The sequence below is a fragment of the Cetorhinus maximus genome, chromosome 27 (genome assembly GCF_964194155.1).
Source record: "Cetorhinus maximus chromosome 27, sCetMax3.hap1.1, whole genome shotgun sequence".
In the NCBI taxonomy this organism is placed as follows: Eukaryota; Metazoa; Chordata; class Chondrichthyes; order Lamniformes; family Cetorhinidae; genus Cetorhinus; species Cetorhinus maximus.
The window spans coordinates 30,850,971-30,864,992 of NC_135905.1; the positions used below are offsets into that span (position 1 = coordinate 30,850,971).

The 14,022-nt window shown below is 42.2% G+C and overlaps 1 protein-coding gene across 6 annotated transcripts in view; it reads right to left on the bottom strand.

Moving 5' to 3' along the window:
- camk2g2 (calcium/calmodulin-dependent protein kinase (CaM kinase) II gamma 2) overlaps positions 1-14,022 on the bottom strand; it is a 358,108-nt gene that overhangs the window by 17,823 nt on the left and 326,263 nt on the right. For 3 of the 6 annotated variants that reach the window (XM_078531014.1, XM_078531015.1, XM_078531013.1), the window contains one exon: positions 3,752-3,835. The exons of the other annotated variants lie outside the window; for them this stretch is intronic. In XM_078531014.1, coding sequence (XP_078387140.1) covers positions 3,752-3,835 — 84 coding nt within the window. The remainder of the gene's footprint in view (positions 1-3,751; positions 3,836-14,022) is intronic. 6 annotated transcript variants of the gene reach the window in all.

The window sequence follows — 14,022 nt, forward strand, 5'->3', positions numbered from 1 at the left end:
CTTTGTCTCTTTTCCAAAATAAAGTAGGGAAACGAAACAATCTTATCAACGTGGATTTATTTTTGTGTCATCAATTTGTTTGCTCTTTTCCCAGTGACAGGTGCAAGGAAGGGCAGAAGTGAACCCTTTGCCTTTTAAAGTCACTGGGAGATTAATGGCGAATCCAGTAGACTTCTGGCCATTACGGGAGGGTTGGCAACCCTATCCTGGACTCGAACCTGAAGCTTCTGGCTCAGAGGTAGGGACACTACGCACTGTCGCACCTCATCCCTGTGTAGCAATACTGAACTTAACTGACTTTAAGTAGGCTTTGACAGCAGCTTGAATTGCATTATAACTACAGAATTGCAGTTCAAGCGCTTCTCAAGGGCAATCAGGGATGGGTAATAAATGACGTCCTATATAGCAATGCCCACATCCCATGAAAGAATTAAATAAAGAGCTCACTGACCCAAAATTGAGTTGGGGTGTCACTGGTATTTTAATGCACCCGCCAACCCATTTATCTTAAACTCATTCATTGTCACTGGGTCAAAATCCTGGACTTCCCTCCCTGACAGCACTGTGGGTGTACCTACACCACATGGACTGCAGTGGTTCAAGGTGGCAGCTCACCACCACCTTCTCAAGGGCAATTGGGGACGGGCAATAAATGCTGGTCAGGCCAGCAACGGTCCAAGAATGAATAATAAAAAAAATGGGGTGGCTATGGCTTTCATTAAAGTAACAAATGAACTGTATGAAGTCGACATTACATAACCACCCGACTAACAGTGACTAATGGTTAAATCCACCTTCAAACCCCATCTGGATACAATCTAGGCCAACAAAGGTTTATCACTGCTTTTCCCTTCAGTTGATTTGATCTGCTTACTCCCTTTACAATCACGATTCCAAATAATGAGGCCACCCCATGGATGTGACCATTTGCTAATGTGGAAAAATAGCATTTTGGAAGAAATAAAATCCTGTTTTTATAAGTCAGCTTTAAAACATGGCCCAATGACGGCAGATTGGCATTAGATAAATAACTACTTTGGAGAATAAATGGGGCCTCTGGATAAGGGTGGCTCACTATGTTCTTGTATATTTAAAAACAAATCCTGGAAATTTGAGACAAAAAAATAGGAAATGCTGGGAATAAACAGCAGGTGGAACAGCAAGTGAAGGAGAAAGAAAAGTAGATTAACATGTAGCTAAGGGATATTTTCCTGAAATACTGAGGTAAGCTGCTGAGTAACAGGCCTTGCACCGTCCCCTTTTATTGCTTGGGATTTGCTAGTGAATCGTGTTGTGTGATTCCCAGGTTTTTTTCACGAAAGCTTTGAAATGTTGTTTCAGTCTCGTTGATACTTTAAGCACATGGCTCTGTGAATGAGCTGTGTGCAGATTAAATGCAAGGCAGGCAGCGGGCATTACAGGAACAAGCCAGAACCACTCAAAGGCTGCATCAAAAGCAGGGGAGATATCAACATCAGTTTATCCTACTCTTATCACCACTGGCACACTGTGGCTTCAGTGTGGATCATTTAAAAGATGCGTGCAGCAACTTGCCTCAACAGCACCTTCCAAACCCGCAACCTCTACCAACTCAACTAACACACGGGGACACGACCTCCTCCAAGTTCCCCTCCAAGTCATGCACCATCTTGACTTTGAACTAGAACTGCTTTTGCATCACAGTCACTGGGTCAAAATCCTGGAACTCCCTCCCTAACAGCACTGTGGGTGTACATACACTACATGGACTGCAGCGGCTCAAGAAGCCTTCCCAAGGGCAATTAGGGATGAGTGACAAATGCTGGCCTGGTCAGTGACACCCACATCCCAGGAGCAAATTAAAAGAAATGAATTTAAAAATGGTGACAGGGCAGCAGGACGATCTGGGGATGGGAGGAGAGAAAACAACAAAATGTTTTATAAAATCAGTGTGAGCATGTGTACACAACACAACAGGCACATAATCAAAATCCACACAAAAACATGAGGGGTAAGCTGGCTAGCTTTAAGAAAATCACACCAGCTCTGAAAAAGAAAACGGATTAATTTCAGAGTTTAAAATATTCAGCATCCTCAAAGACATTTAAAGAGAACCAACGGAATAAAACAAAGGGCCATTTGCAAATCCGGTTCCCAAGGGATCCTGCGGTGACAGATTGGTAAATCTTCACATCGTCAGAGGCGCTTGTTGGGAAATTCTTCAATTATTTTAATGGAGGATTTTCAAACTGTTTGCCTACCCCTCCATTGAAAATCAAAGGAAAGAGTTTAGTTCCTGAGAGTTAAATGCTTGGGCACTCGTGATTCAACATCAAAGGCAATGGTGGATCATTTTAATCTTGCGGACCTGGTGAGAGATCCACTGGACGGAGATTTTCACCCCGCTCAATATTACTCACTGTTGACTTCAACAGGAAGCTATATTGGACGGGGCGTAAAATTATTATCACACCCGATCCCTTCAGTTTTTCAACAGGCAGGTTGGGTTGAAATTGGCCCCCGTCATTGTTTCCATGATTCTCAACTTGGTGACATGCACACAAGAACATAAGAAATAGGAGCAGCAGTAGGCTATTTGGCCCATTGAGTCTGCTGCTTCATTCAATAACAACTTGGCTGATTTTCTACCTCAATTCCACCTTCCCGTATTATCCCCATATCCCTTAATTCCCTTAGTACTCAAAAACCTATCACCTTCATCTTAAATATGCTCACTATCTGAACATCCACAGCTCTGAATTCCAAAGATCCACAACCCTTTGAATAAAGAAATTCTACCTTATCTCGGTCCCAAATGGCCAATTTCTTATTGACCCAGTGGCCATAAGAACATAAGAGCAGGAACAGGCCATTCAGCCCCTCAAGCCTACTATTCAGTAAGATCATGGCCAATCTGATTGTGACCTTAACTCCACTTTCCTGCCTGCCGTAGCCCCTTGTAAATCAAAAATCTGTTGAACTCAGCCTTGAATATATTCAGTGACCCAGCCTCCACAATGCCCTCATCCCAGGAATCAGTCTAGTGAACCATTGCACTCCCTCTAGGGCAAGTATGTCACTCTTTAGGTAAGAAGGCCAAGATAGTTTGCATGCGGTTTCATCAATGCCCGATATAATCCTATTGAGGTTTCTTTACCCTTATACTCAAATCCCTTTATAACCAAAAGCTAAAATGCCATTTGCCTTCCTAATAGCTTGCTTTGGTGCATGCTAACTTTCTGTGATTCGTGTACAAGGACACCAAAGTCCCTCTGAATCTAAACATTTCCCAGTCTCTCAACATTCAAAAAATATTCTGCTTTTTTATTTTTCCTACCAAAATGGATAACTTCGCACTCATGGCATAAGCTAAAACTACTAAACAACATGACTACATCAAATAATTTTTAAAAATGCTTCAAGTCATCCTCACATAGCACTGGAACAATTGTGATTAATTGTAAAGCGATGCTTATATTAAACCGATAGCTAAGAGCAGCTTCAAAAGCAAAAGAGAATTTAAGGAATAATAAACAAATGCAAATAAAAAGTTGACAATCAGCATTTTCTTCAGCACAGTGAAATTATTTTTAAAAATGTGCAGTAAATCAATATGGAAATACACTACATGCTGTGCTTGTTAATTTTTTTTTAATGTAAGCATTAAGTACAGAGAAAACAAAGATTTAGTATTTTTCACTCTACCTAATCTCTAGTGAATATAGGCAATGAGACTGAGCCACTGCTTAGAAAAACCTTCGACTTCACTTACACTGCGTGGGAGGAGAGGTGGGTGGAAACAGCTCTGAATTATCTGTGTGATTCACTGCACATATGAGCTCCACACTTTCAGTGGCTGAATACATGTGGGGTGGGTGGGGAAAAAAAGAGACACAAACGTAAAATATGTATATGTATAAAAATATATACACACACACACACACACACACACACACACAGAGACACACACACACAAACACACACATAGACACACAAACAGCAAACGCAACAGCAAACAAGCATGACACTTAAGCAAATAAAACATAACACTGAAATACCATAAATAACTTCAAACAAGCTGAAAGGATTTGTGCTGAGGGAGCCTCCTCTATAACACTGTTAATTTTTCCCCTGAATTGTTAATTGGCTGGGACTGTAGCACCAGAACATTTCAGCAAAGACAGATGAGAACACATGTCCTGTGCATTACTGAGCCTTTGGTCAGGATCGGAGTGTGTGAGTTGCTCGCTCTGATCCAAGCATCCCCTCTGGCAGCCCCACTCCTGAGCCACGGGCTTTACAGTTGCCGACCAACCAAGATTGTCCAAGAATCTCCATGGCAATGATCAAAACCGGGAGGCAAAAACAAAAGTAAAACAAAAAGGAAAAAAAAGCAGCCAATTTTATTTAGGTGGGGAAAACAAAATAGAGGCCACTTGATCGAATAATTTTTGAGGTCTCAATTGGATGAAGGAGAGTTTATTCACTCTCCAATTGCCAGGGAAGGGTGCTCTGCTAGGATTGGCATGTCGGGAGACCAATGGGGGGAACCTGGGGGTGGGGCTATTGGAGGGAAGCGATCACAGAATCACAGTGTAGAAGGAGGCCATTCGGCCCATCGTGCCTGCACCAGCTCTCCGAACGAGCAATTCACGGAACATTCTTCCGCCTTCTCCCTGTAACCCTTCACACGTTTCCTTTCCAGAAAGCAAGTGATAATACTTTGGGAAATGTGTCCAACAACGGACTGGAAACCCTAAAGTGAACGGACAGGTAAAATAAACACGGGTCTACAGTAGTTAAGAATTGATTCAAATGGAGAGGAGGGTGGGGGAAAAAGAGAGGGGCTTGGGGTGCCCTCTCTCCTGACTTCATTTTCCCTTCCGTCTAGTGCTCACGCACTCCTCTGCCCAAACTTGGCTTGGCTGTGCTCAGATTGATGTGGGCAACTACACGCTCAATTGTGTATTCTACCACTGCACAGTGGCCAATTTTGCAACTTGTTGATTTGAATCTGATCAGTCGACGCTGTCATGAGAAGCCGGTTACAGCCACAGATTACTTACAGACATATTGAACTTTTTAAGGAAGACTTGTGTGTTTTTAAAAAAATACAAGCAAGGACACTGAGCAAAAGATGGCTAATAATGTAAAGTGACTACGTTCTGGAAAATTCCTTTGTGGATTATACTGACACACCTGTCCCAAGAGAACATGGAATGTTGCACCTGAAAAGGTGTCATGACCTTCTCCAAGCAGAGACACTTAAAAGGAGAGATAGGAAAGATGCAAAAGACTGAACTTTAATCTCCTGTGGTTGCAGAGACAAATGACTGATTTGTATGTCTCGGCAGTCACCCAAAAATCCATCTCCTGTTGATTTATATTTCAGAATTAGTTCTGAGCTGAATGCAAGATGACCATTTCCCCTCATGAGTATACACAAGGAAAAATCAGTTGAAAAGCAGTGTGTACTGGTGTGCTGTGTGTGACAGCAAGTAGAAGAACAAGGGTCAACCCCCTGCAGTTTGCAGGCAAAAGGATCTCTCTGTTGCTGGAGGCAAAGCTCAGCAGAAGCCACAATCTAAAGGAAATAGGACAGCCTTTCAGAACCAAGTGTCTCCGAACCAACTGCGAAACTGCCAAAGTCAGCACTACCGGCATTACCCTACTTAATGCTTGCAACGTCATTTATATCTCATGGACAAGCCATGACAAATCATGGACAAAGTAATTCATATTTTTAAAAAATTGGACTCAATTTCTCATTTCTGATCTGTCCGTATGTGTGTTGCGTTTTTATTATTTTTCTTGGGTTTTAGTAACTAATAAGCTTACTCTTTCTTTGTCTCAAGAGAGCCTGGTTAAATTGGTTCTTTCAACAAAATAAATACATTTGGACTGGGAAAAGAGATCCCTTTTAAATTAACCTTGTTGCGAGCAACCGAGATGGTTGAATAAAGAAATAAAGCCAGTTCATTCCTCCTCACCTGGGAACATAACAAAATTGGGGTCCTGTTGAGAAAGTTAACACATTGGGGGACCTCACCTGGGGACTGGTCGTAACAATACCTGCATCGTGATGTTGCAAGTTACCAATCAAACATTTAGTGCTTCAGCAGTCAGTGTTTAATGAGTGTTGGATGTTTCTGGGAAGGAAGGCTTATTGGATACCACAACAACTTGTATTTATAAATCTTTAATGTAATAAAATGACCCAGGGTGCTACACAGGAGCGCAATCAGGCAAACTCTACCAATGAACCACATGATGGGATATAAGATTTAATATCCAACCTCAGGAAGGGACTCCTACAGCAGAGTGAAAATGTCAGTTCCGAACACGAGTTAATCTTTGGTCACCATAACCAATCAGATTTGCCTGAGTTAAGTGGTGTCAGTGACAGGGGAACTGAAAGGGTCAATGAGCCTAATGATAAGAGGTTCTGAATTTAAATAACAAAGTAGCTAGGATAACTGACTTCATCTCAATTGATCTTTATAAGTCTCAAGACAATTGCTAGCCTCGGTGACTCCTCCAAATTTGTTCTTCAACAGCATCATCAACACTTGGAGGGAAGTAAAAACTCAAATAAGAAACCAATTAAAGATTTGGGCCTTCCTGGCGTCAGGACATTCCAAAGTGTTTCACAGCTGATGGAGTACTTTTGTTTTTAAAAGGGAAAATAGGCACTTGGATAAGAAATTGACTGAGTGACAGGAAACAGAGAGTAGTGATAAATGGTTGTATTTCAGATTGGAGGAAGGTTGGTACTGGTGTTCCCCAGGGGTCAGTGTTGGGGCCCTTGCTCCTCCTGGTTTACAATGACCTAGACTGTGGTGTGCATGGCATGATTTAAAAATTTGCAGATGATATGAAGATTGGAAACGTTGTCAACTGTGATGAGGATAGACTTGAACTTCAAAAGGACATAGATATATTGGCGGATTGGGCAGACAAGTGGCAGATGAAGTTCAATGCAGAGAAGTGTGAGGTGATTCATTTTGGCTGGAAGAATATGGTGAGACAGTATAAAATAAAGGAACAGCCTCTAAAGGAGGTGCAGGAACACAGGGATCTTGGTGTATATGTACATAGGTCATTGAAGATGGCAGGGCATGTTGAGGGAGCAGTTAATAAAGCATATGGTATCTTAGGCTTTATCAATAGGGGCATTGAGTACAAGAGTAAGGAGGTCATGCTGAACTTGTATAAGACACTAGTTAGGCCTCATCTGGAGTATTGCATCCAGTACTCCAGATGAGGGCGCCATACTAGAGGAAGGATGTGAAGACATTGGAGAGAGTACAGAGGAGATTCATAAGGATGATTCCAGTGATAAAGAACTATAGCCATGAGGACAGATTGGAGAGGTTGGGACTGTTTTCCTTGTAGAAAAGAAGGCTGAGAGGAGACTTGGTCAAGGTATTCAAGATCCAGAGAGTATGGGCAGGGTAAATAGTGAGAAACTGTTTCCACTCAAGAGAACATCAAGAATTAGAGGGCATATATTCAAAATAATTGGCAAAAGGAATAAATGTGATGTGAAGAAAAATGTTTTCACTCAGAGGATGGTTGGAGTCTGGAACAACCTTCCTGAAAGGGTGGTGGTGGCAGGTTCGATTGAGGTATTCAAAAGGGAATTGGATTGCTACCTGAAAAGAGAGAGTGTGCAAGGTTACGGGATAAGGCAGGAGAGTGGGGCTAGGTGGAATGCTCTGTCAGGGGGCCAGAGCAGACTCGTGGGCCAAATGGCCTCCTTCCGCACTGTAACGGTTCTGTGATACTGTGTAGTCACTGTTGTGATGTAGGAAAGACCAAGTTGCACACAGCAAGCTCTCACAAACAGTGTTGTAATAATGACCAGATTATCTGTTTGAGGGTGTTGGCTGAATGATAAATATTGGCCAGGACACCAGGGGAAACTTCCCTGCTCTTCACTGAATAGTGCTATGGGATCTTTTATGTCCACTCAAGGGAGAGGGAAGACAATTTAATGTCTCAGTTGAAAGTTGGCATTTGACAGAGCAGCATTCCCTCAGTAATGGACTGAGTGTGTCAACCTGACTTTTGTGCTTAAGTGACGTCATCAGAGTCTTATCAAACAAAATTTGAAACTTAGCCACAAGGCAATTTCCAGACAAGTGACCAAAAGCTGCAATTAAACATTGGCTGTCAAGTTCCTCTGAGCTCTGGAACTCACAGCCTTTCCAACACAGGGCTAGAGTGCTACTGACTGAGCCTTGCCTGGCAAGTGTGATGTTTGTGGGTGGTTGGTGTGATATAAGGGCTTGGCATAGAAAGGGTTAACGTGGGATTGGGTACAGTACCACCTACAGTGTGATGTAAAGGAACACATGGGCTGAGTCTAGAGGGCAATCTTGTACTGGACAGGGACGTGTGTAGAGGCAAGCATGGAGATGGCTGCTAGCTTTGGCCTTATACTGTAAATATGTATCTAGTTAAAAGCAGTTAATAAACACTTACTGTTAAAACATACAAGGCTCAGAGCCTCTTCAGGAGACCTACCGAGCTACACACATCATCTCACAACAGTTGCTACTAAGGAGAACTCTCCTGCTAGCAAACACAAACCTTTTGTTATTGTTCCTTTACCTTGATTAGCTGCTGGCAGTGTCACTGACTAACTCTCTATGAGCTGATGACCGTTTTCTGCCCTGAGTATTGGTAGAAATGATCTCAGTTTTCTTCTAGACCAACCTGAAGGGCTTTCTGCAGAGCAACAGCGCTTGCAGCACGGGGACAATCTGCTCCACGAGCTGTCGCTGTTCACACTGCCAGTTGGAAACTGGAACATGCTGCAATTTGGACCCACTCCAGTTTTCCGATAACTATATAAACTGGAAGAGGGTTGAAAGAGATACTGGATTGCAGTGAAGGATTGAGCAGGACTATTTAATGTGAGGGTTCTGCGTGTGCCAAAGGTGAGAATTTCAATCAAGAGATAACAGCAGAAATCAGCTATAATATTTAATCAATGTCCAATAACTGTAAACCTTGTTGTTGGATAGTGAGAGTTGGATAATATGAGGAGGAAATTCCCTCAAGGGTTGCGTTAACAATAAGGTTACAAATAGCTTCTTACATAAAGTATGACTCATAGTTTCCCTTGTTACAACTTTTCTTGATATTTATTATTATATGCACTGATCCTTAGCCTGTTGAATAAATGCTTCAATTCATGCAGCATGAGAGAAATAGGCAGGGGAATGTCTGGACTCACTGGCAAAACTGAGTGGATATTTTCTGCGATAGGCAGACCATTCTCATGCGATGGGTTTATCTTTGCTCCCCTGCAGAGAAGATTTCCATAGAATCTTAGAGCACAGAAATAGGGCCACTTGGTCCATCATACCCGTGCTAGCTCTTTGAAAGGGATATCCAATTAGTCCCCATTCCCACTGCTCTTTCCTTGTAGGGCCCCTGCAAATTTCTCCCCTTCAAATGCCGTGCTGCCAACAAGCAGTCCCATGGACCCTATTCCGATCCTGCACATACTTGTCACGCAAGGTAACAGCAGCTTGCATTTATATAATGCCTTTAACATCATAGAATGTCACATGGCTCGTCCCAGGGACGTAATCAAACAAATCTTTACACCAAGACACACAAAGGTAGATATGAGGGCAGGTGACCAAAAGAAGTAGGAATGAAGGAATGTCTTAACGAACGTCAGAGGGGTAGAGAGGCTGATAACTTCTCTGTTATCCCCTGTGTAAAACTCTACAGCAGCTGCTTAAGGTTGGATAGTGTATTAAGACATGTTTCTTTTGTTAATCCAGCTGTAATGCTACACAGTAGTTAACAAAGATGAAAGTGCAGTGATGTGCGTAATAGAAAAGAGATAGTCTGTGAATACCCCAGGTGTAATGAGAAAAAAAACAGCTGGTTAACACAGAGCAGATTGAAATTATAGGAATATAGTAAACTGAGGAAATGGCAATTTTTCATCCTGGTAAATCTTGAACTGAAGCACAAACTAGGGATGTTTCTGGTATTTTGTGGATGGTCATCAGTAGATTCTCAACTTGAACGTATTTTATCAAAATAGGAACATAATAGGAGCAGGAGAAGACCATTCAGCCCCTAGAGCTTGCTCTGCCGTTCAATAAGATCGTGGCTTTACCTCCACTTTCCTGTCTGTCCCCATAACGCTCGACTCCTTCACAGATCAAAAATCTGTATAACTCAGCCTTGAATATATTCAATGACCCAGCCTCCACTGCTCTCTGGGTTAGAGGATTCCAAAGATTATTAACTCTAAGAGAGAACACATTCTTCCTTGTCTTTATCTTAAATTGTAGACGCCTTATTTTGAAACTGTGTCCCCTAATTCTAGATTCCCCCACGATGGGAAACATCCCCTCAGCACCGACCCTGTCAAGCCCAGTCAGATTCTTACATGTTTCAATAAGATCACCTCTCATTCTTCTAAACTCCAATGAGTATAGGTCCAACCTGCTCAATCTTTCCTCGTAAGACAACCCCTTCATCCTAGGAATCAGCTCAGTGAAGCTTCTCCGAACTGCGTCCAGAGATGATTTGCCAAGTGATCACAAGTGGTTGCCTCCACTTCACTCGAATGCAGCTCCTTACCCTTTGGAATAACAAGTTATTTCTGACCTAAGTTTCTCTAATATGACGAATTGAAAGCTGCACCTGTTGTTGAAAGGCCTTTGTTAGGGTTCCAGTTAAAATAGGCAACCAGAGCTAACAGCTAGTAGTACATCAGCAGTTGGGAAAAGCATAACCAGCAGATTATTAGCTCTGTATGACCTGTTTATTCAAAAGGCACAAAAGGTTTCCGATTTTCATACACCATCTCCAAGCTTTGCCCTGGGAGACTTTGGCCTCCTGCTTTTAAAAGAAAAATATTTCATGCTAAAGCAGCTCACCCGATGCCAATTTTTACTCTGTTTCACTCTCCTAAACCGAAAGCATTTTATTCTTCAAATGTGGCTTTGGTTCAGTTGAGCTTCTAATTTCGAGGTTGTAAGTTCAAACCCTCATGCTGAGATATCAGTGCAACACCGAGGGAGTTTTAAAACATTTTTTTCATGGGATGTGGGTGTCACTGCCAAGGCCAGCATTTGTTGCCCATCCATTGAGTGGCTTGCTAGGCCAGTTAAGAGTCAACCACATTGCTGTGCGTCTGGAGCCACACATAGGCCAGACCAGGTAAGGATGGCAGATTTCCTCCCCTAAAGGACATTAGTGATAGCTTCATGGTCACCATCACTGAGAACTTTATGTTCCAGATTATTAATTGAATTTAAATCCCACCAGCTGCCATGATGGGATTTGAAACCGTTTACCCAGAGCATTAGCCTGGGGCTCTGGATTACTAGCCCAGTGACATTACCACTTCGCCACCATCTCCCTCCGGATGCAGCATTGTTGGATGAGAAAATAAACTGAGACACTACATATGGAGGAGGACAGGGACATTTTGCAGTGACTTGGCCAACATTCAACCCTCCATCAACACTACCAAGGTAGATTAACTAGTCATTCTTCTCATTTACTGTTTGTGGGATCATGCTGTGCATACATTGAGGCACCTTGAGGTTGTGAAAGGCGCTATATAAATGCACTATATAGCCTATCTGTCTAAATTGTCAGCAGTTCAAAATGCTCAGAGCTATGAATGTCCTAACAACATAAAATGTCTTTATATAATTGCAAAATCTTTTAATTAGCAAAAAACTGCACAAATTGCTCTCCCATTAAATAATGTACTGTAATTAAATAATGTACTGTAATTAACATATGACAAAAAGTCATATCTTTCTACAAAAAACCTACAATAATAGTGAGGTTAATGAGATAGATAGATTGTGTTAAAATCATCTGACCTTCAAATGACCTGTGGGATATGTGATATCTGGGTGAACACAATGCACTTGTTTCAAATGCCCCTCAGCCATTCTATTACAGGTGCTAATCTATGTACTCAAAATGAGTTCTGCTCCAAATTACCAGGGGCAGGGTGGGGGGAAGAAATTTTTGACAAATATACAAAGCATTTCTTCACTTGCAACCCACCCTGTAACTTTGTATTGGGCTGCAGTGATATGCAGTAATATCCTGTCCTGTTGTCTCCACCTTGGATGGAATGCAGCTCAGACTGTTGGGATAAGGCAGTGCAGTCTCGATCAAGTGGTTATCAGCACCATTTTTGGAGCAATGCAATTGAACAGGATAGAAAGCTGTCTGGATACGCGTGTCTGCTCAATAATATTCCAAAGTTCTGTGGGAGGCAAAAATGTGGCAGAGAACTAGGGACAGGAAATTCGTGGACATCCCGTTCCAAAGATGCATCAGCCAAGAAATTAAAAACCAGTTAGTCTTCCAGTGTCACCTTCTCCTTGAGTTAGTTAGGGTGTTCAATCAACATGGTGTCTAAAGGATACATTGCTTTAATGAATAAAGATTAACCGATTATATTTTTTCTAAAGGCACTTCAGCGAGTCAGTGTTCATTCAACTCTGGCCGCTTGTGCATTCTCCACTTCCTTCCTTCACCCCAACATTGGCAGCCACACCTTCAGCAGTCTTGGGCCTCAAGCTCTGGAAATCCCTCCCTAAACTCCTCCGCCTCGACCTTCTCTCCTCTCTACCTCCACCTTCTCTCCCTTCTTCTTTAAGAGTCTCCTTAAAATCTTTGAATAGGGGATGGCCAATAAATGCTGCCCCAGCCAGTGACATCCACACCCCATGAACAAAACGCTTTTGACCAAGTCCTAACATCTCCATCTTTGACTCAGTGTCAATATTTGTCTGATTATGCTCCCAAGAATCATCTTGGGATGTTTTACAACATTAAAAAGTGCCATATAGATGCAACTTGTTGTTGTAGTGGCCCGGTTGTGTAGTGCTGTGACCTGAGGCAGTGTCTGGGTGGTTTCCAGTACTGACAGCGTCGACCACGCCCCCCCCACCCCAGGGATTGGAGTGGGCGCACGATGCCAGAGACAACGATAATTACTTCCTCACCTCACTAAGTAACTTTGGGTATTTGGGAAAGTGAAATTTGTTGCAGGGCAGGTGAACAGCAAGATGCTGCAAATGTTAAATATGTGAAACACAAACAGAAAAAAGCTTGAAAATACACAGCTGGAAGAGCTAACATTGTTAACTTGTCAAGGGCAATTAGGGATAGGTAACAAATGCTGGCCATATGGTCTGTTTCTGTGCTCTATACATATAATCTTACAGGGGTCAGGTGATGAACATTAACTTTGCTTTTCCTTTCATGGCTATTGACTAGTCTGTGTATTTCCAGTTATTTGCTCTTGTCTTTCAAGGATAACAGCACAGGGTTGGAAGAAAAGACATGGGTAGCTTAAACATTGGAAGGTTTTTATAACATTACTAACATGAAGGACAGGGAAATGTGGTGATATTATCCCCTTGTACTTCTGGAGAGAGTCCATAAGGGGAACAACTGAATAAGAGGCAAAATATGTTGTTGGATTGGAAACTGGAAGGCAGCCTTTGGTGAAAGCTGTTCAACTAGAAACTGGAAGGAGGTTGTGACTGGAGTATCTGCATCACATGGCTCACCACCACCTTCTCAAGGGCAATTAGGGTTGGGCAACAAATGCTGGCCTAGGCAGCAACACCCATATCCCAAGAAAGAATAATTTTAAAAAACTCAGGGAATAGTCTGCTAACCCTTGCTATTTATCAACACATGATTTTGGCAACAATATCGTCAGTAAAATGTGCATTTTGCAGATGATACCGAAATAGGGGATCAAGTGCATCATAAAGACCAGTGCTACCAGTTTCAAAAAGGATAAATATATCTTCTGATTGAATAGACTAGTGTGTGAAATTATCACTACAGGAGCATGGGACCAAAACAGGACATGTGCATTAAATTCAGCAATGCTGTAGGTGTTTAATCATGAGAAGATTTAGCGTTTCTAATGGATAAATCTATCAAACTGCACTGACACTAGGGTAGAATGAAGTTGACAAATTATGCTTCATTAGCAGAGAGCTGGAGTGTAAATCA